The sequence below is a fragment of the Musa acuminata genome, chromosome BXJ2-7 (assembly GCF_036884655.1).
Source record: "Musa acuminata AAA Group cultivar baxijiao chromosome BXJ2-7, Cavendish_Baxijiao_AAA, whole genome shotgun sequence".
Lineage (NCBI taxonomy): Eukaryota > Viridiplantae > Streptophyta > Magnoliopsida > Zingiberales > Musaceae > Musa > Musa acuminata.
In genome coordinates, this window is record NC_088344.1 from 35923643 (window position 1) to 35946199 (window position 22557).

Genomic DNA, 22557 nt, shown 5'->3' on the forward strand with positions numbered 1-22557 from the left:
CTGATTGAGAAGATAATAAATGATATATCCTCAGAAAGAAGGTTGATGAAGAACAGATGTGGTTGCCCACTAAATTTTGGAGTCCTTCTGTTATTATCATGAAATAGAAGGACAAAATTTGATTTCCCAAGCAATACTTCTCTACTGGTTTACAACTACCCAACCAGTACCCTCGTTTCGATTGGCAGTAACGTAAATTTCTGGGTCCCACCTTACAATTACGTGACAGGTACGTGAGATGGTCCAGATGGAAGGGGTGAAATGCATTTTCGAGAAGAAAATATGGGCCATCGTTATAACTTTGTTTGGGCCCGCTAGTTGTCATAGTGGGCTTGCTTTATGATTCGTGCGAAGATGGATTAACCGACATCTACTTCCACCCCGAATATAAAAGCAGGGTCTCATCAGCTTCTGGTTTCCGTGACGCTAACGCGATCTCGGAGCACCGAACAAACACCGATCGAGGAAACCAAAGGATCGAGCGCTAGGTTTAGGGGTTCGATCGACGCACAACAAGGATGCCGAAGAACAAGGGGAAGGGAGGGAAGAACCGCAAGCGAGGGAAGAACGAGGCCGACGACGAGAAGCGCGAGCTGGTCTTCAAGGAGGACGGGCAGGAGTACGCCCAGGTCCTCCGGATGCTCGGCAACGGGCGCTGCGAGGCCATGTGCATCGACGGCAGCAAGCGGCTCTGCCACATCCGCGGCAAGATGCACAAGAAGGTCTGGATCGCCGCCGGGGACATCATCCTCTTGGGACTCCGTGACTACCAGGACGACAAGGCCGACGTCATCTTCAAGTACATGCCCGACGAGGCCCGCCTCCTCAAGGCCTACGGCGAGCTTCCCGAGAACATCCGTCTCAACGAGGGCATCGGAGGCCTCGACGTGGAGGATGAGGGCGCTGCTGATGACTACATCGAGTTCGAGGATGAGGACATCGACAAAATCTAAGTAATGGAAGAATCGATTTTGGTCTGCCTTTGCCTTTACCTCTTCTTGTTTGGTGATGATCCCTTCCCTTCCTGATCAATTGGATGCCTAAATCTGCTTCTTGAATAGGGTTATAACATAAAAATAATTATGAAGATGCTTGTATGGCTATATATTCATAATTCCGCGATGGTGGCTGCTTGTGTGAACAAGATTTTTAATCTGATATGATGATGTTTCTATTTTACTTACCTATAAAGAAAATAACAGTTGAGTATGTTTGATGAGTCTTGGTATGTGGTTGCATTGGTATAGTATCCTTTAGGCATGGAGAAGTAGAATTGATGCAAGGTTCAGCTTATAAGTTTTTTTCTCATTCTTTTGTCTGTGGCAGTGGTTCTGATTGGATCTACCCATGTGTGCATAATTTTATACTCACAATTCTGCTGTTCTATTGCTCTCATGCATGTTAACCTCAATACTGAGGCTGTTAATGAAATGACAAGTTTGGTGGACATGCATATTTGCTTCAGAATTTTTGCTGCTTGGAGTAGTCCATCTCAGATCATCTCTCATGTTTCACACTCTTAACATCTTTCCAATGTACTCTGTTTTGTGTGTCCTTTTGCACTGTGTGTTTACGCTTTACAGTATATTTAATGAAGCTTGGTATGTGGTTACTAGCTAAAAGATGAAGGGAGACACTGATCTAGTATCCTTTAGGCATGGAGAGCCATTACTGATGCAAGGTTCAGCTTATAAGTTTTTGTCTTATTATTTTGTCTGTAGTGCTGGTTCTGGTTGGAATTACCCATGTGTTGCATAATTTCATTCTCACAATTCTGTTGTTCTATTGCTCTCATGCATGCTTACTTAAATCCCTAGGTTGTTGATGAAATGACAATTTTAGTAGACAATTTTAGATGAAATGACAAATCCAAAACTAAGTGTATAAAGTTTGTAGGATCACTAAGATGCATATTTTTGCTCAAGTCATTTTGTTGCTTGGAGTAGTCCATCTCAGCTGGTTTATCTCTCATGTTTCATACTCATTCAACATCTTTCCAATGTATTCAGTTTTGCATGTCCTTTTGTATTGTGTGTTTACAGTATGATTGGTGAAGGTTAATCCGACAGTTTTTTGTTCTGGAGACTCCATTTAGTGGAGTGCTTAGAATTCATCATGAGTAAGCCAAATGCTGGTCGATGTTGCATGAATGATATTAGGACTATGGCCCATGGGCTGCTATTTTTTCTAATTTGTTCATTAATTTGAGCAATGTGTCTATGCTTGTTCGGTAGCTGAGGTGCTACTGATATGTGGACAGGAAGAAGAATTGATATGAAACTTTGCTTTTTGATTGCACATCGAGTAAAAGGTCCTTTAGGGTTTATTTCTGCAAGTAGCTGAGTATGCATAAGTTGATTGCAATTTCCTGCTAGTAAACTTGGGCAAGTGGGGTCTTTTTATCTCTCTCTTAAGATGCTAGCACACATTGAATTGGATACTGATTGTGCTTGTTTAAGTTGCTATGTAACAAACATGCTGTTTATGCTAATTTGGAAGGATTTGTTTGATGCCTTGATCTTGATCTAAATGTAACTATAGATTCATGCTATTTGTGCTTATGTCAATAACTGCATTACCTCAACTTCCTGAAGTTTCCACATATTCTGGGAGGCATTGTTGAAACCTTGATCACCCAAATGACCTCCATTTTAACTGATCCCAAGTTTTCTCTGGTTGTGGAAATTCTTTTCTAAATGTCTAATTGGGATCAGTGTTTGCTTTTTTGGTTATCGGATCTATTTTGATAATTTATCGTTTTATATCAGTGTATCAACACATGATATGTTAGTGTGGTGGAGAAACAAGGAAGGATGTATCGATAGCGATAGCGATGGTGGAGAAACAAGGATGTATCGATAGCGATAGCAGTGGAGGAACAAGGATGTATCGATAGCGGTAGCGATGGCATCTTACACTATAAATAATAAGACAATGATATGAATCACTGCTTCAGTCGTGTTTTTTGGGGTTAAAGTTAATGTAGATTTTTTTTTTTGGGACATAAGAATAAGACAAAAATAAAAAAAAATTAAAAGTATTTTTCCGGTATTAAAAAAAAAGAAACAGCAATCAGTTCCGTACATAAAAAAAAAAAAAAAAGAGACATACAATTATGTCCAACTAATGATACGAATCACTGCGAGCATTACATCCATGAAATGATGTAGGAATAGGGTAGATGGTTGCGTCAGTCGTCGTCATGGATCATCGATGTGCGGTGATGAGAGTCTCTATGAACCGCAACCCATCGAACCTGGGAGCGAACCTGTCTTCCGATGACCGCCGCCGCTGCTCTTCCTGCGCTACCAACAAGTGAGACTAGGCTTCGTACGATTCGTAGGGAACCATGACTCGCGTGCAAATTACCTGGTCTGCCGATTGCTGTTTCGGGGGGTCGGGGAGGGAGGAGCCAGACACGGCGGTCGAGTACGATGCGGCGGCGGTGATCACCGTGGACGCGATCGTCACGGCGCCTGAACCCTTCATGGTGGTGGGAGTGACGAGGCGATCCGATGACGGTGACGTGAGAGAAGAAGTCTGCCTTCTCCGGCGCAGGTTGGACTCGGTTAGATGTGGCGACGAGTGGAATTTATGCCGTGCTCTTTCTTCCGGCCGAGTTGGCTTCTGCTGTTGGCAATCCATCTTGTGGACGAGTCGCGTTGGTGCGCAGGGAAAGATGGAGTGGCCGGCGATGAGTAAGCGGTAGCATCAGCGCACGCTCGTGGTGGGCTGTGTCGCTACGTACTCGCGCTCATCCTCCCATGCGGTGCAAACCACACGGGAGGGAGTTAGTGGCTGTGGATCAACACGTACTGTGGCCGTAACCCTTTCATGATTTCCCACATCTCTGTTCTTTTTTCATACTTTCCTGAAATCAACATCTAGCATCGTCAAATTGTTATCTTCTATCATGATCGAAAAGCATGTGAGAATGAACCCTAGACTTTTACATATCAATAAAATATTATTTGAGCGATCCTAAGTTTAGGTTCACAATTGGTTTACCTATAGTTACATGCACCAATTTATTCCCAAAAACTGGCAGACATTTGTCTCAGGTTACATAATCACGTCATTATAACGACAATAATACAGAGCTCTCACTTAATAGACATGTATGTTAATAGCTTTCCAAATAAATAATTAACTGTATCACATGAAGTATACTGATTCTGATTAGGATCAAGAGCTATGCACAGGAGATTGTTCTAACATACAGGATTTCCGGTGGGTGGTTGGCCTTGCTGCACAGAGAGTGGGGGCCGAACATTACGCTCCTGCAGAAGATGATGATCGAAAGCATCAGACATTGGTTTCGAGTAAAGAAATTTGATGCTGGTGTACTACCAGAGAGCCATGAAAACAAGAATCATGCCCGTAATGTAATCAATGTAAAATGTTCTATGATGCTTGTAAACATAAGAGAAGTTTCTCTAGTTAATGTTGAGTGTCTCCTTGTGAGCCCAGTTCAGGTTCTAAGCAGGCAATAACATCATAAACTACAAGCAGCAATTATGCATGATGTTAACTGGATCATAAGGAGAATCATGAAAGTTTTTCATTTCCAAATCTTTATTCTGTTGTAGCTCTATTTGCTTTAAACGGCCTAACGAAAAACAAAGCCGGTCTTAAACTATTGCACTATAACCAAATTGCATGTAAGAAGTGCAGACTAGAGAAAGTGAAATGTGGTGCTAAAATGGTTTTATAGCCAGCCAACAAGATATTTCTCTGAATAGAACTGGAAACAATGATATCTTGTGTTGTGCCCCACTGAAGATCTAGTACGAGATGAAGATAGCCATGAAACTCGATTCTCCCATAACTAAGTTTAGTTACTTCACTACTGAATTGAAGGCGTAACACAAAACAGAAGTAGGAGCATAGGACTTGTCATCATCAGATAACCACCTGCATTCCTATAAATCACAAAATGAGCGGTAACCAGGAGTGTTCAGTGCACGATTTTATATCACAATCAATATGTAGACAAAAAACATCTACAAAACTCAAGCAGTTGTTGAACAATCCTTTCATCCTTATATTTCCTGTGAACAAATATCAAAATTGAGCTCAGACCATACAATGATAAAAGTATTTAGAAAATAAATAATCTAGACCCAGGTTTGCCTCGTTTCAATGATCTAGTTGGACCGGTATACCGGTTCACACCGATGTACCATGTGTTAGTTCACCGGTATGTATCGATGTTTTGGAGAGGAAGAAAACGAATAAGAATGAGAAGGGAAAAGGAAGAAAGGAGGAAGCGGAGGAAGAAGGAAAAGGAGAAAGTGATGGAGGAAGAAGAAGATGAAGAAAATAGAGGCGACAAAGGAGAAGAGGGGAAAAAGAGGTGGGAGTGTCCCTAGGAAGAAGAAAAAACATGACAGCAATGTCGTGAAGCAGCAGCTACGGCAGCGGTGTCGCGAAGCAACAGCAACATTGAATGCGAGAAGAGTCACATTCACGAGCCTTAGTTTCTATTTTTAAAGTTTTTTTTTTCTTCTTTTAATGCTGAGTTGGATAGCCCCATGGCTACTTTTTTTTCTTTCTGAGTTGGATCGAGCCACCTAAAACAAGGGTGGTCCACATCAAGGTCTGCAATTTCGTACCGTACCGGAGTTTCGACGTTCGCTCGTTACGATACGAAACTGTATACCGAGCGATATACCGTTTGGTATACAGCTCGATATATATATATATATATATATATATATATATATATATATATATATATATATATATATATATATATATATATATATATTATTTTTTTATTTTTATTTTTTTAAAGGCGACGTCGCATCGCCTCGACGACGTCACCTTTTCCTTCCCCACGCGGGACGACGTCGCCTCGTTTATTTAAATATATAAATATATATATATAATCCGAAAAAGGCGACGTCACGTCACCTCGACAACGTAGCCGAAAAAGGCACCTTTTTCTAATATATATATATATATATATATATGTTTTTTGTTGTTTTTTTTTTTCGTTCCGCCCGGTAGCGGGCGGTCCGCGTACCGATATGCCGTCGGACCGGTACGTACCGCCCATAACAGGCGGTATCATTCGGTATTGCCTACCTTGGTCCATATACCGGTCCATGCCCGAACCAGTCTGTACTGCCCACTTCATACCGATTTGGGTGGTACAACAATCGTTGATCTAGACCACTATTCCATAAATTTTCTATATGTGAATATTGTTCAGTATTAAGAGATAATTACATGAAAAAGGCAAAGATCAAATGAATGACCAATATCAAATTTCATTTTCATAAGCAATGACTAACGAGAGGAGTGGAATTCCCTTGTAACTCGAGTTATATGAAAACTCCAGCTCACAACTCCCTTGAGTTGACATCAATGTTTTACATGTGTATGTGTGTCTTCATGTTCAGCTTACTGGAAGCATCATGCTCCGTCACAAAAAGTAAATCAGAATCAAGGAAAGAGTCAAAGTCTCACCACTATTTACCAAAAGGGCAGAAAAGTTTGCATCACTGGCTTAGCCTATGAACACTGATCACAGGGGCAGCTATGTCCATGGTACTTGAGCACAGAACGTATATCAGGGTTAGCAATTTCCTTTCTTTGTCTATCAAGGGAGTTTAATTAACTAAACGCAAGCAGGAATGATGCAATCAGACTAGACTCAGATATTTTACTGATATGGGACAACAGCTCAACTGAATGAGACATCTAAAATCTAAATGTTGTTCATCGAATGAACTTCCACGTTCAGTTATCAATGGTTCAATCGAAATGAAAGAAAGAAGTCAAAATCAGATCTATGTTTTGGCTAAGCCAGATCAATTGATAGACTTTCCACTGGTATGGGACAACACCTCAACCGATTGAGATATCTAAATGTTGTTCATCGAATGAACTTCGACGTTGAGTTATCAACAGTTCAATGAAAATAAAAGAAAGAAGTCAAAGGCCATAGTGCAAAGAAAAGTCTTGGCTAAGCCAGAAGTCCTTTTCCATTCGTTCTTTCCTTCTGCTTATGACTATAATTATAAAAGCAGACATAAAAATAGAGATGAATGGAATGGTACACTGAGCAGTATGTTCTCATAAAAGTAATAAACAGCTGTATAAATCAAGTGTTTACTTACTCCAATTTTAGTAATGAAGCAGCATGAAGAACATCTCACAGATGGAGCTCCATAGGGGTACATCAATAGAACAGAACATCTCCCGCATTTCACATTGCCAACCTGATGAGCTACAACACAATTTCTATTAATAACCGGTGTTAATAAAAAATATCATTGAAATAATCTGCAATATAATACCATTGGTGTCCTTATGCAAGATGATCAGCAAGATGAGGAATTAGAGGAGGAAATAAAATTATTTGGCAAGAATAGAAAAAGACAAACTTCTGTGAACCACAATATGTTGAATAATACATGAAAACTCATGACCACAAATGTATCAGGCTCTCGAGCAAAGGACTGCCATCATGGGTCAATAGGTAAATCTCTATAGAGCAATTTTGATACATGTTTGCACACTAAACCAAGGTTCGTAATTTCGCACCGTATTGAAGTATCGAGCTCAGCTCAGTGTGGTATGGTATGAGTATACCAAGCAATACGCTCTAGCGTCGCGCTCGGTATATGTATATATATATATATATATACAAAATAAAAAAGTTATAAAAAAAAAAAGGTGATGTCCCTCATTTCTTCTCCCTACGAAACCTCGACGACGTCGCCGAGGCTTCTTCTCCCCACGCAGATGAGGAGAAGTCGCCAACGACGCCGAGGCCTCGTCGCCTCAAATGAGGAGGAGACGACCTCTCATCTACGGCGTCTAGCAAGAGAGGGCGACAACGGATCGGGATCGTCGAGGGAGAGCGGTGCCGGATCTCCAGGTTCTCCCTTTTCTTCTTTCTTCTTCATCTTCTTCCTTCTCCCTCAGCTAACATCGTCCAGTAGCAGGCGGCAATAGTCAAAATTGACCATCACCTACCGATTTCGCATGGTACAGGGGCGGAAACAGCCCCAATCGACGGTACCACCTGATAGCGGATGGTCCGCGTACCGGTCTATTGGTGGACCAGTACGTACTGCCCGGTACGAACGGTAACATTCGAAATTAAAAACCCAGTACTGAACATTAAAAAATAACATTTGTAATTGAAAGAAATAGCCTCTTGTCGAACATAAAAAGAGAAGGTTCAACAGCTTGCCATATTGGAAAATGTCCTAAGAAGAGAGATTATTGTGGAAAGAAACGAAAGTTGATTGACATAAACTTACATTGAAAGGGAATGATACAGCACCTATACTCAGACGACATAAGCTTTAGAAATGAAAGTTAAAGATTTCATGTTCCTACAATTTTTGAATTGGGATTGACATTGAAGAATGAAACTACATTTTTTGCACACAAATAAGCAGAAAAAGGATAAAATTATGGCAGTCAGTGAAAAATAACTTGCATGTGCAGACTAAAGGACAAAATTGAAGCATGTACCTTCAAGTACAAGATTAATTGTCTGACAGGAAGCACACTGGACATAAGTTGCATTCCGAGGATAAGACAGAAGTTGGCGACAACCACCACAGACCATCTGACCCATTTCTGATTTTAAATTTGAAACATTAGAAACTGAAAATCAAGGAAATGCAGGTTGGGAATAAAAATTAAATGATTACCAAGAGAAAATTATCATATTGTGTAATCACTAGTTCATTGTATGAATGTGCTAATTATAGTAAATAAAAGAGGCTCGTAGTCAAAGTAACAGATGATTCTAACTAGATCTGAACCCATATGCTTTCAGCCAAGTAAATTATATCAACAAGTCATCGAATGAATGATTAACCAAACAAAGCAATTACAACGGGGGAATATAAATTGCTGTGTTTGGTTAATCATTCATATTTGATCGAGCCCAACTCTGTCAAATTAGAGTTATTAATAAATCAAATACAGAAAAAGCTTTCATGTTTGACGGATGCACATGAAAACTCAATGTACCTGATTACTACTCAGTTTCTACAAAGTTAAGAGAACATGAGTTAGTGAAAGTAAAAATTTTGCAAAACATTCTTTATGTTATTATATTATCTAGGTTCATTAATGGCACAAAAATTTTGCAACTCTGTGACAAATCTCTAATAAATTTGCCTTCAAATAACCAATACGTGGTAACGTCCAAAAGATTTTGGTAAGAAGTAACAATTAGCTTGCAGGACCAGTACTAGACATCTGTAGTACTAAATTGTGATATCATTTATTTCCAAAACTTTTGATAGTGAATATGAATCAATAGTTGCTACCAACAATCATCATTTTGGGTATTGGACCAATTCCAATGATTTGGTCGGACATAACTGGTCCATACCGGTGTTTTGAAAAGGAAGAGAAAGGGGTAATAAAGACAGAGGAGGAGGAAGGAGAAAGGAGGAGGAAGGAAAAGGAGGAAGGAAAAGGGAGGAGGAAGAGAAAGAAAGAGGAGGGAGGGAGAGGAGGGAGAGGAGGGAGAGGAGGGAGGAAGAGGAGGAAGTGTAACCATCTGTCGATAACACACGGCAAGTGGCGGGCGACGAGCGATGACATCGATAGCACGAGGGTAGACGCACTCATGTTCAAGCGAAGAGGGCTTGCAATAGAATGTTCGAGCAAAGAGGGCTCGTGAGCACATTTGGACAAAGAGGACTCATGTTCGAATAAACAGGTAGGAGCGAACTCATTTTAATGGGTCGAAGCAAACCGCCCAAAAAAGGGCCGGTCCGCATACCAATTCACACCTGGACCAGTACTTACCAATCGTTTGATCTGAGAGAAATGACCATCCTTGGTTACTACATTGGTCCCCCATTTATGACATCATGTTCATCACCATGTAGCTTATATTGTCAATTTTTGTGTTAATATTTAATGAAGCAAAGCAATTTCCAATTAACTAGTTTATATATATGTACATATACATATCAAAAAATTTATTAGAGAAATAAAGTATCTCGACAATTAAGCTCTAGACCAATTATGTAGAATAAAATATCCAAACCAGTAAGCTCTATACTAATTATGTATCTGGCACTTCTCCCTTCAGAGTCCACATTGATCAATGGTACCACCATTTTCAGATCCTCTGTGGAATCTTATATTGTACTTTTTGTAGGTGATCCAGTGATGTATCTTCACTTCCAAAGCAGATATTCACCATCACAATAACCAATGCATTTTACAGTTCCTACCTCCTAGATATTTACATAGCATTATGCAATCTGTCATTGAACTTCTGTGTTATTATTACAAACATCCACATTGAAAATATAAAATTGATTGTTACCATTGTGGTCACAAACTGGCATTCCAACCCTCACAAAAATTGAAGCTAAAGCATCACGTTAGCATAGATTATCTATAGATAGAGTTCAAACCCTAGTAACTCATCCAACCTTTCTATCATGATATTTTTTTGTTGTAGACCAACAAAAAGGAACTAATATATTTTAGGGCAAGGAGACACGAAAAAAGAGATAAAAATATTATTTTTCTTTTTCCATATGATGTTGCACCGATGTTACAATTATGAAAGACAGTGCCTGCATATCATTAACAGACTCACCTCCTCCGCTCAAAGAGATGATGCTAATTTGTGTTACTCGAATCCCAAAAGCATTAAAAAAAAATTAAGTTTGAGTCATATAAATTTAGGACATTATTCGATTCGTTTGGAGCAGAAGGGAAAACCCAACCTGTAGTTTGAGCTGGTGAAAGGAGTGCAGGAGGTTGTGATTGCAGCGGAGCCGAAGGTTCCCACGCGGGCGGAACTTCTTCATCCGGGCCGTTCGTCAGGTCCCTTCCCCTTCTCTCCCACCCTTGAGGAGCTTCCTCGGCCGGGCCACTCGTCATTGCCCCTTCCCTCCTCTCCCAACCAGGAGGAACATCTCCTTCGGCCGGGCCGCTCGTCGAATCCCCTTCCCTCCTCTCCCAACCAGGAGGAACATCTTCGTCGGCCGGGCCGCTCGTCGAATCCCCTTCCCTCCTCTCCCAACCAGGAGGAACATCTTCGTCGGCCGGGCCGCTCGTCAAATCCACTTCCCTCCTCTCCCAACCAGGAGGAACATCTTCTTTGGCCGGGCTGCTCGTCGGGTCCCCTTCCCTCCTCTCCCAACCAGGAGGAACATCTTCGGCCGGGCTGCTTGTCGGATCCCTTTTCCTCGTCTCCCACCCAGGAGGAACATCTTCGGCCAGGCAGCTACTCTGATCCCTTTCCCTTGTCTCCCATCCCGGAGGAACTTCTTCGGACGGACTGCTCGTCGGATCCCTCTCCTTCGCCTCCCACGCAGGAGGAGCTTCTTCGGCCGGGCTGCTTCTCGGATCCCTTTTCCTCCTCTCCCATCCAGGAGGAACATCTTCGGCCGGGCTGCTCATCGAATCCCTCTCCCTCGTCTCCCACCCAGGAGGAGCTTCTTCGGCGGAGCTGGTCGTCGGATCCCCTACCCTCCTCTCCCAACCTGGAGGAACTTCTTCTTCGGCCGGGCCGCTCATCTTATCCCCTTTCCTCGTCTCCCACCCAGGAGGAGCTTCTTCGCCCCGTCCCGCTGGTGGGATCGCCTTCCCTGGGCTCCAACCCGGACGGAGCTTCTTCGGCCGAGGCCCTCGCCGGATCCCTTTCCCTGGACTCCCACCCAGGAGGCGCTTCTTTTTCGACCGGCATAAAGCCAATCTTCACTGATATATTCGACAAATATGTGAATTAGTCCTCCGTATATCTATTATTTCATCTTAGTTTTTGAGATAAAATAAGGTCCGAAAATTGTATATATATATATATATATATATATATATATATATATATAGTATGAAATTATAGTTATTGTTGCATAAAAAATAATTAAATTATTTATATAAAAAAATGATCATTAAATTACCTTCATCCAATATAGAAACATATGAAAATGTTTTGCTTGATTAAAGAACATTAAATATCTTTGAATGCTCGTATCCTAGGATTGATGCATTTGGATTCCCTCCGATAAGCTCGTGAAATTTCAAGTCCAAAAAAACCTTGGAGAGGGAGTTGATGGTGAAGCGATATAAGTCGACAAAGCTGGTGAGTCGACTCGATGACATAAAACAATTGATAATTGAGGTGAGGGCTAACCGACACTGCTTCAACTATATGTTGCTAAAGTTGGACACAAAGATTATCGCATTCCGTGTTGAGAAGGTTCAGCTACAAAAAATGGTTGAGGGGTTTCCCAAGCAACTTAGAGTCGAAAAGACTCAATAACCCAAATATGATGTCGAGTGAGTAGTTAAGTATAAGGCGTCAAAAGGGTTTGAGAAAGGTTTAACCCTAACTCTCTTTCATTGCCCCCACTCCAATCTCACACTAATGGAGGTCCTTAATAGCAAGACAATCAGAGAGGTCATCCTCATCGAATCTGATGAAACCAATGATCGCAAGTACTTCACCCCTCCTGCAAAAGAAGATGAAGTCGAGTTTGATGAAAAGGAGAAGGGGGAGTTCACCAAGTAGACCATAACCATTTTCTTGATGTTCTTAGCCATTGATCCATCTTGAAGAGCTGAACTCATACATCTCGAAGGAGCTCAATCGATGGCTCCTTTGGTCCCTCTTACTCTTGGGTTATAGGAGATTTCTAAAGTACAATTACAATTTTGGCTAATGATATTAGAGGATGAGCAAGTGGTGATGGGTTGCTCAACGAATCTTAAAATAGTTGATAAAAGAGTTGAGGATCGGGTATTTGACAAGTGAGAGGAGCAAGAGTCCTATCAAAGGCCCAAGCTAAATCTGCCTTAGGAGGATCGATATTGGTAATTTTGGCAAGAGGGCATTCGTCACGATCGGACTCAAACCTCCCCGTTTGCTCAATTCATTCGGCTCATTTGACTCGTTTGATTTATTCTATTCGTTTCACTCGTTTAGTTCATTCGAAACTTGATGATTTAACTCGGAAGGTCTTAAAAAAATTTCCTGAGACAATGATCCAATATGTTAGTGGTATATTCAAATTGTCGAAGCTAAAATGATGATTCGAATCCAACTAAGATCCATTCTAAGTCAGTCTCAGTCTAAGTCACAATTCGTAATGTGTCGAACCTATAAAAACCGTGGGATATTCTCAACAAATGTCTCTTAGACGTTTAAATTAGTTTTTGAGTTTAGACTAATCGATCAATGTTAAAAATAAACTCCTCAAGAGTGTCCTTAGGGACCCCTTTTATTAGTAACCTCGAAAAAGATTATATCTATGATTATTTATGATTGGAGAGAGACACGTGATATTTTAATCTAAGTCATCATACGATATTCGTTGTACATTATCGTATTAATTGATCATATCAATCATAAGATTTGATTGATTGATTATTATGTGTCTCCTTATCGTCGTATTGACTGATCGATTATATTTTATAATAAATTTTAAAAAAAACCTACATGGTTAAAGAGGATAACAAATATTTGGCTCGTTTAAAAAAAAACATAAATCTAAGGCATATTTTTTATTTTAACAAATATCATCCTTAAGAAAAAAAAATATATTCGCCACCCATTTTTTATAAATTCGGGTAATATTTCTCGTCATTTATTAATATCAGCGTTAATTTGCGTGCCCTTCGAACGGTGCCTTAATAGATGAGCATAAATAATTGCACCCTCGCTTTTTGCTTGCTCGCTTCTCGACAGCCTTCGCTACTGCCACCACCAGTAGCCGATGGAGAGCGCACAGGCTACCGGCGGCGGAGCCCCCGGACGCTTGCCGGCACCTGGTCCGTTGGCTGGTGCAAGTCGGCGTACTGATGTGTCCGCTGTCCCCGCCGACGTCAATCTGGCCCTGCTTGTGTATCCCATCAGCTTGGAGCCGGAGCTCAATCTGGTGGTCTACTGCATCGAGCTCGGCTCCGGTTTCGCTGCGGACGGATACTCCGTGTATCTCACCTTCACCGTTGGCGTAGCCGGCTCCTGGGGCGACAACCTCACCCGTCATCTGCGTCGTGGGAGGGCACAACTCCGACGACTATGGCACCTGCCGCATCCTCCTCCATACCATCGGCTTCTCCGAGGTCACCGAGTTGGTTTCCGATTTCAAAGAGCAAGAGCGTGGATTTTGTCAGATTGGCTTATATATCGGCTTGTAATTTGTAGGAGGTGGTATATAATTTGGAGTGGACGATGATCCACACGGCGATCTCGTCGGACTTGAAGCAGAGCTTGCCCGTATACTTCAATCGTCAGCATCAGCCGCAGCTTGTCGGGGATCCACACCTACCTTCGTGATCGAGCACATTGCATACTTCCTCGCGCCCAAATAGGTAGCCTTGGACATTCTGCTAAATGCTAATTTGATATCTTGGTACAGAGGATAATAAGCCAGAATCATTTTAGTTACTATTTTGTTCGATTTCTACGATTGGACACTGATGATTACTAAAGCATGTGGAATCAACCGATCGTTTCTTTTCAATTGCAAGTGTTTGATCAGATTACCTAAAGTTATATTCAATCTCAATGCTTGTGATTGCAAACCGCATTTAACTTTATGTTTATCTGTCTAATTGTTGAGCGTCTCTGTCGCCTTTGCTTACTGTTATCCTCCTAAACTACAGAAGTATGCTCTTTCCTGTTCTCTGAACATTTGCCTGTCATCTTCTGTCAGTATTAATATTCTTGAATTCATCTCCCGGTCTAAGTCATTTGTATTCTACAAGCACACATAGTTAATACTTAATGCAATAGTCTACCCAGAAAAGTGCTACAAATTTCAGTCTTTCCTGTGGAGCTGAATTGTACAGTTAGATGGTTGATAGTTTCTTTAGCTCCTGGCAATGTGTGCACATGGTTGTGTGCTCACTCTGCATGGGTGTTTCATCGATATCTAACAGTGGTCTAGTTAGTCATCAGTAGAGTCACTCGTACTCAGTAATAGATTTAACCTGAATTCGAGAGTCAATTACGATATTAATATCTATTGACAATCTTTCCATGAAAATGTCAGAGGAATCTGATTAAGTACAATGGCTAATGGTTTTAACTAATATGAAAAATCTAAGTAATAGAAAATATATATACTGTCAATTATTTGTAGTTAAATTGAACAGGTCTGTACTGACAGAGTATGCTCAAGTTAGATTGTGGGTATGTGTGTGTGTGTGAATAGGAAATAATGATTGCCATTTGTTTCTGCATAATATACCTGCCTTATAGATCTTTTCTTGCTTGCATATTGTGAATTCTATCAGCTTCCACTTTCAGGATATGGGAAACTTGGAATGGATGAGAAGTTTCTCTTTTATGCATGTTGTTATCATCATTTTTGAATTTGGTAAGCACAAAAGCTAACTCATTAGTTAGTTCTCTGATGCTGTCAATTTTTGGTTACGGAATCGTAGCAGCGTAAACTGTATGTGATTGTGGTAGAATTTAATTTTAGGTATCATTCCTTCAGTTTTGCAGCAATTTTAGGTAGGCAATACAGTTCCGGGTACTGTTAACTGATATGCCCAGTAAGAGATCACTGAATAAGCTCTGTGACAAAGACTGATGTCCTGAGAGTCTTTGTAGACCCAAACATCTACATCTTTAGATACAATCATATGTGCATTCTTGTGGACTTGATACCATTGAGGGCTGAGGCTGAGCTGCTAATAGTTATGATCTGAATATGATTGCTATAGGCAATATTCTTGGGACCTTTATTTTACTTCTAATTTGTATGTAATTATCATACAAAGGCTGTAAAGCCATTGTTAGTTGCAGGACTGAAACTGAGGGTAGCCAAAGCCCAGCGGGCCTTCATGGAGCTAGCAGATGCATGTGAGTATCCAATAGCCATTATTGCATCAGCTAAAGGTATGGTACCAGATCACCGTCCTCACTTCATTGGTGCTTAATAGTTGTACCATAAGTACCAACTTCTGTGGTGAGATTGTGGAATCAGCTGATGCAAATGTGTTTGTTAGGTGAATGTTTAATGACTATAGCTGTGTGGGCTATTCCATGCTGAGAAGAAGCAGTGATTGGACAGCCTGACCGAGTTACTATTGATAATGGTCTTTCCCTTTCATTGTGGGCTTTTTAACTGCATCTCGGAAGCTCAGGAAGAATACGACTACTTCGGTTAATTACTGGTGTATCTACAGCCTTCAAGCATTCAAATGGGAGAATAATGAGCCTTTATGGGTCAATATCCTTTTTAAGCACATTCAGGCAAGTTTGCCATTATTATTCTTGCTATCAAATCATATTTCATTTATTTGTTTTTCCCTTAACATGATTGAAATCTAAATTTTATTTTTCAGTCAAATACTAATTTCATTTCAGGTAATATACCCTCCTATATCATTTGGTATCATTAAAAAAAAAAAGAGCACCAACCGTTACGAACTTATATTGGTATGACATCAGTCCTTGGTTGCAAAACACCTTTTATTTTGTTCTTCTTCTTCCTTCACTTTTTTGAGGGGTTGACTACTTCAGTGACATTCAAAACTTTGTTGTGTATAGCTAATTTTGACAAAAAGTACATAATTGTTGCATTTTTTTATCACCATTTTCAACACCAACCTTCTCCCATCTTAAAAATATCAAAGAGCATCTTTGTTCACAACAAATGCATAATTCTAATTAGGTTCAGTATTGTACTACTTGTTTCTTGTACAATTGATGCCATTAAGCAGGATGTGCTGAGTGGAGAGACCAATGTTATTATAGAGACTGGTGATTCATGGTTCAATTGCCAAAGACTTTGTTTGCCAGAGAAGTGTGGGTGAGTAAGTTTTATGATCAGATTGTTCCTAATGTTCTGACTTCCTTATTATGATGTCATTCGGCTCAACTCAAGAATGCAACTGAAACAGATATGGGTTTCAAATGCAGTATGGATCTATTGGATTGTCAGTAGGAGCCACTCTTAAATATTCTGATGCTGTCAAGGAAAGGCCTGCTATTGCTCGAATAGGTGCAGGAAGTTTCCAGGTAAATGAGAGAGTGACTACCTGCATGTTCATCTCACAAAGATGTTCTTATGTGAAAATTAGTGATTAGATCAGCTTTTGCATTCAGATTATGCTTTTTTATGAATAATGTGAGAAATGTCTTCTTTCTGACCCAGCAGTATATAGAGGGCTGGTGGTACTTACATTTGGGTTCCTCACATCTTAAAGGAAGAAAAAAAAAGAAAAAAGGGGGAAAAAATAGTTTCTGTGTATTCAGTACTCAGCATCAAGGTCTGCAATACCGAATGACACCGCCCGTATCGGGCGGTATATACCGGTCCGTCAACAAACTGATACACGAACCGTCCACTACTGAGGGGTACCATCGATTGAGGCGTTATCGCCGATGGTGACCAAGGGAGAAAACAGAGAGAAGGAGAAGAAATAAATAGGAAAAAAAGGGAGAACCTGGAGATCGCCGCTCTCCTCCTCGTTTGCCTGCGACTTCTTATCCGCGTGTAGCAGAAGAAGCATCGGTGGCGAGAGGCGGAGAGAGGAGAAGATTTTTTGTTTCTTCTCTTCTCGGGCAACGTCGCTTGCAAATTTTTTTTTTATCTGCGATATAGCCTCGGCGCAATTTTTTTTTTTATCTGCGACATCGCCTCGGCGACGTCGCCCGAGAAGTGAGTCGACGTTGCCCCGCATAGAGATAAACCGAGCGGTTTACCTATATATATATATACCGAGTGGTATACCGAAATATACCGCTCGATATACCGTACCGTACCAAATAAGTCTCGAAATTTTGGTACGGTATAATTCAATCCTTGCTCAGCATTACTTCTACTTCCCGTCATTCTTTAGGTGGCAGCTCAAGATGTATTGAATATGATCCAGCAGGGCAGCGGAGCATTGTCTTCATCATTAATAATGGTGGATACACCATTAAAGTAGAGATCCATGATGGGCCTTACAATGTGATTAAGAACCGGAACTATACTGGAGTTGTTGGTGCCATTAACAGCGGGGCAAGGTGAGTTTGTGACAACAATTGCTGATTTTAACCCTACAATCGTGTTTGGAACTCATGTGACAAAGCAAATCCTGTGAACTTTTGTAGGTGAAGAGTGAGGAGGAATTCAAAGAGGCCATAGCAAAAGCCACAGGAGAAGAAAAATTGCTTGTGTTTCATTCGGGTAAGTGTGCATAAAGATGATCCAAGCTAGAAGCTATTGGAGTGGGGATCAAAGGTCTCATCAGCCAACAGTAGAGAAACTTGTCTTCAAGGATAGAGGAACAGGATGGCCAATATGTTGACATCAACCGATCCTATGCTGAGGTATACTTCAAATAAATAATCTGTTCGTGTAGGAGCTTAGTGTAAGCATCTAAACAGAAACAATGCATGGAGTATACAAGTGCTAGTGTTACCATTAAACATGTGTTTGTCAGGATTTCCTATCACTTTCCTGTTGAATGCATGTTAATAACCATGAGGTCTGCTTGTAAACAGAGAAAGTTGGATCAGTAAATGAAACCATTCTTAAACTGAGTTCCACTGAAACTTACTAGCATGACAAAGGACAATGTTCCAATCTGCCTCTACTTGAGGCTTCTCTTTGATTTTGTAATTTAAGCAGGGGATCATTTTTCAGTAATGAAGGCACCATTTGAATCAGGAATACCATATACATCATGTGATCACTGACCAATTCACCAATCGATTCTAGAGCAGATAATTCTTGCTAACTGGTTACCAGTTGCATGCTTTGGTAGTCTTTGCACAAATCTTGTTGCAGGTATCGGTTCCGTCAAAGAAGTGCTGCGTAAAGGATCTGATTCCAAGTATCGGGAAGGCCAGCGAGACACCAGTGGCTGCAGTCCATGCCAGGATGATCTCCACTGTAAGCAGACGGATGTGCATCTCTTCTGAGCTGAGAAAGCAAGGTTATGTCGAGCAGGTAGACTGGTTTGGACATGGCGCCGAGGACGCTCGTCACTACTCCTTGAGCTGGAACCGGACCACCTGGGTAAGTCGATCCGTTTACTGGTTGCGTTTGTTTGTAACAGTTCTTTGCGTTCTTATCTCCCCATTCTGCTCCCCTGTTGCCAAAACGAAGGAAGAAGACAGTGAGATCAGCTTCATGAAACAGAAGCCACAGGATTCACAGTGCTCTCTGTATAACGCAACTTGGAATGGGTGGGGGAGATCCCTTGGAAGAAGACTTTGGTTGCGGCAGGATTGATGTTGGCATCCACCCATTTGGCCCACGTAGTCAGCCCCTTGTTGAAGGCCACCAACCGATCCATGTCCTTCAGAACTTGGTCTCCATCTCGCACATAGTCCCATCTGCGCCACAAAGTTGCTTCTTGTCATACAGGGTGAGAGGAGAGGGGAGGCAAGAAGAGCTTTGGGGTATCTGTGAGCAGGGCAGGTCGCACACGGTTGGCTTTTTCCCTTGTGAGTCCACCAGTGCCACGTGTTGAAGACCAGCACGTCGACGCCCAGCCAGGCCGCACCGGACTGGATGGAATCGAGCCTCAGCACGCGGCCGATGCGTTCCTCCACGATGTCCACCAGGTAAGTGCTGTGGTACAGCATCACCGACACGCCATAGTCCTGCAATACTGCATCTGGTTAGCTGTCCTTGCATTCATGCGCTCTGTTGGCTAAAATCCAAGACAAACAACGGCTGTGCTCGAAGTAGCAGGTCAGCTGTACGCTTCAGACACGTTCGCCATGAAGACCTCTGTCGGGTTTCGCCTCTCTCTCCTTCATTCTTCTCGCGTACAAGACCGAAGATCTATTTTGATGTGCAGTGCTGCTGTTGGATCTGGAATCCCTGCTCCCCACACATGGTAAAACCTTTGTTCTACATGAACTTTGGCACCCGGTAATCTCTGTGCCAGATTGCAGAAAGAGGGAAAAGGAGGAAATGAATCAGAGGAATTTGGATGTGCACTTCATCCTTGCCATTCGGTTGACTTCACTTACAGGATATTCAAGGAGGATAGCATGAGAAAAGTTGGATCAAGAAACAGGTTGAGTGATGGGAGAATAAGCTACCAAATTTCCTAATCATCCGTTGGCAGAGATAAAAGCTACGTTGGTTGAAATATGCACTAACTACGATGCGTGGATGTTACACTCCATGCTGAGGCCTGACGCAGAATACGGTGAAAACACTCGTTCCAGCCTATCAACTCGATGCAATAGTTGCAGGATCTCGAGGAGGCCTCTCAGTATTAAAACCCAAAGGGCTTATCGTCGCGGTGTTCGGCCATTAGGCCTCGTGACATGAACTCAGGAAAGGTCAAATCCAGGGAGAAGGTAAAATAGAAAATGTCGCACAGTGCACAGACATGCTCTGCTGTCTCCCATGATTAGCTCTAACAAGTGAGCCACTGTGCAAGTTGTGAATGTGACGTTTGCGGTGTTCGTCCCCACAAACAAAGAGAACAGACGATTAATATGTTGACAGCGATTGACGAAAGCAGTGGTCATGATGGGAGTCCGAGGGAGAAGAAGAAGAAGACGAAGGAGAAGAGAGGAGAGGAGGACGGCACCGTGAATGTTATAGTGGAGAGCGTGTCTTTCTTTTTGTAGGTCGTCTTGACGTCGGGGACGGCGGCGTGAAGCATGCAGACGAGTGACTGCCACTGGTTGATGCTGATGGAATCGCCCACGAACATAATCTTCTTGCCTTTCCACCTCCTCAGGAGATCCAAACCGTTGAACCTTCACAAGAGCATGCATTAAATGCAAGTGGCTGCCCGGTAATGAACGAAAGAGAGGAAGAAGAAGAAGAAGAAGAAGAAGCTGTGGTGGTGGCGGTAACAGCAACCAACCTTGGGAGCTCACAAGCATCAGGCTTCCACCGGTACTTGAGGTACGACTTGTCGGGCCGGCCATAGCGCTGGCAGTCGAACTCCGGATCGAGGATGGGGCAGGTGGAGGAGTCGTAGAGCGGGTAGGACTGGTCGTAGACCCAGCTGCCTCGGAACATGTTGCAGCTGATGCCGCTCGCTCCTTCCCTCCTCCCCGGCGATGTGCCATTGCCAAGATGATGCGTGTGACCGAAGCTCTCGGTCGCCGTGCCATTCAAGGAGGCGATCAGCACGGACAGCAGCGCACAGAGCAGCACGAAACTCCATTGAGCTCTCGATCCCATGACAAAGGAAGGAAGAAGAAAGAAGAAGTAATGGAGAAAGAGAGAGAAAGAGAGAGAGAGAGGCTTCAAGGAGATCTATCTATGTAGCGTGAAGAATAAATATATAGTAAATCCATGAAGCGAGAAGTCTAAGGAGAGAAAGGGGAGGGGCAGAGGGAGTGGACCGAGGCTGAGGCTCGGAATGGTCGGCAGTGAATGGCATGCACTACCGGATGTATAAAGTGCAAGTATATGCTTTTGGTAGCTTTTTTCTTTTCTATTTTTTCCCCAAAAAGAAAACTATTATTGCTTAGATTCCACAATAACGAATCAATGATAAAAGATAAGGGAGTCAATCATTCTCCTCTCAAAAATAAAAATGTTTTAGTATTTTTAGTATTGTTGGCCAGCTAATAAGTCATATAGTTAAGTTTCTTTATATTCATGATAGACAGAATATGTCTCAAATGATTCCAACAAAAATCAAATGTCATGCATAATATTGAGTAACGAACAAAGAGCAACACATTTCTTGTCTATCACAGAAACCATAATCATCAAGTCAGATTCAATTGGAGTCTTTCTTATACCATCAGAAACTACAACACATAAGCTCTCTCACAGTCACTCCTACTGCTTTAATTGAAAAAAGACCTCATATACTTTCATGAACCTGCATCCAAATCACTTCTAATAACAAAACCAATACCTCACTCAAATGACACTTTGACAAAGGTATTACATTTCAACTTTAACACACTGCACTTGAAGGTGCCGCCCCTCGCTGTCCGCTCGCTTGCACAGTAAAAAATGATCAGTTTTGGATTATTTTTGAGCCGTTTTCATATGATGTAGTGATCGTGGTGAGCGGCGCGAAACGTCAGTCATCTCAACACCCTGGAACTCCCCGGGTGGCACAGGGCTAGATGGGATTTTCGAAGGTGTTGCGCCTTGCTTCGCTCGCTCCGTCGCTCACTCGTGCAGTCAAAAATGGCCAGTTTTGGGCTATTTTTGGACCGTTTTCGCATGCCGTGATGGCCACAGTGAGCGGTACGAAACGTCAGCCATCTCAATACCCTGAAACCCCCCGGGTGGAACAGGGCTGAATGAGACATTCGGATAATATGGAAGGTGCCACCCCTCGCTTCGCTTATTGTCTGTCGCTCGTTGCTCGCTCACGCGACCAAAAATGACTAGGTTTGGATTGTTTTTGGGCCATTTTCACATGCTGCGGTGACTATAACGAGCAACGCGAAACGTCAATCATCTCAACACCTTGGAACCCCTCAGGTGGCATGTGCTGTGTTGACCGCGCATAGTGCAAGAAGGTAATTTGGCCTCATCATTAGCTATGATTATTCTATGTAAAATCTTATTAGGAGAGGAGGCATTCTGAATAAAAATTATATCATTTCTTCCAAACTAGATCCACCAAAGGCTAATTGCAATTAATGCCCAATGG

At 42.0% G+C, this 22557-nt stretch overlaps 3 protein-coding genes and 1 long non-coding RNA gene across 4 annotated transcripts; 2 read left to right on the forward strand and 2 right to left on the reverse strand.

Annotated features, from left to right (window-relative positions):
• Positions 1-409: 409 nt before the first annotated feature.
• Positions 410-1183, forward strand: LOC135617873 (eukaryotic translation initiation factor 1A-like). Its single transcript, XM_065118592.1, has one exon. It carries the CDS (start codon positions 519-521, stop codon positions 951-953), a length of 435 nt encoding a protein of 144 aa, XP_064974664.1. The 5' UTR covers positions 410-518; the 3' UTR covers positions 954-1183.
• A 1838-nt stretch (positions 1184-3021) lies between these two features.
• LOC103992728 (uncharacterized) lies at positions 3022-11687 on the reverse strand. The gene is made up of 6 exons (XM_065118591.1): positions 10731-11687; positions 8497-8604; positions 7128-7237; positions 4221-4280; positions 3370-3871; positions 3022-3300 (listed from the first exon to the last, which is right to left on the reverse strand). The coding sequence occupies exons 1-5, from the start codon at positions 11524-11526 to the stop codon at positions 3833-3835; spliced, it is 1113 nt and encodes a 370-aa protein (XP_064974663.1). The 5' UTR covers positions 11527-11687; the 3' UTR covers positions 3022-3300; positions 3370-3832.
• Positions 11688-13689: 2002 nt separating this feature from the next.
• On the forward strand, positions 13690-17360 carry LOC135617874 (uncharacterized). The gene is made up of 4 exons (XR_010488876.1): positions 13690-14073; positions 14156-14322; positions 15742-16775; positions 16886-17360. It is a non-coding gene; the product is annotated as an uncharacterized LOC135617874 (long non-coding RNA).
• Positions 17361-18531: 1171 nt separating this feature from the next.
• Positions 18532-21307, reverse strand: LOC103992729 (protein trichome birefringence-like 38). The gene is made up of 5 exons (XM_065118593.1): positions 20794-21307; positions 20512-20683; positions 19389-19564; positions 19136-19294; positions 18532-19047 (listed from the first exon to the last, which is right to left on the reverse strand). Exons 1-5 carry the CDS (start codon positions 21114-21116, stop codon positions 18756-18758), a joined length of 1122 nt encoding a protein of 373 aa, XP_064974665.1. The 5' UTR covers positions 21117-21307; the 3' UTR covers positions 18532-18755.
• Between the last annotated feature and the right edge of the window lie 1250 nt (positions 21308-22557).

Excerpts from the sequence above, each read along its gene's own strand:
- LOC103992728 (XM_065118591.1), bottom strand. The coding sequence starts at position 11,526 with ATGAGCGGCCCGGCCGAAGAAGAAGTTCCTCCAGGTTGGGAGAGGAGG. Across the intron at positions 8,605-10,730 it reads TTCACCAGCTCAAACTACAG|AAATGGGTCAGATGGTCTGT; the intron begins GTTGGGTTTTCC and ends ATTTAAAATCAG. Across the intron at positions 3,872-4,220 it reads AACCACCCACCGGAAATCCT|GAAAGTATGAAAAAAGAACA; the intron begins GTATGTTAGAAC and ends TGTTGATTTCAG.
- LOC103992729 (XM_065118593.1), bottom strand. The coding sequence starts at position 21,116 with ATGGGATCGAGAGCTCAATGGAGTTTCGTGCTGCTCTGTGCGCTGCTG. Across the intron at positions 20,684-20,793 it reads GATGCTTGTGAGCTCCCAAG|GTTCAACGGTTTGGATCTCC; the intron begins GTTGGTTGCTGT and ends GCTCTTGTGAAG. Across the intron at positions 19,048-19,135 it reads ATCTCCCCCACCCATTCCAA|GGGAGCAGAATGGGGAGATA; the intron begins GTTGCGTTATAC and ends TTTTGGCAACAG.
- LOC135617873 (XM_065118592.1), top strand. The coding sequence starts at position 519 with ATGCCGAAGAACAAGGGGAAGGGAGGGAAGAACCGCAAGCGAGGGAAG.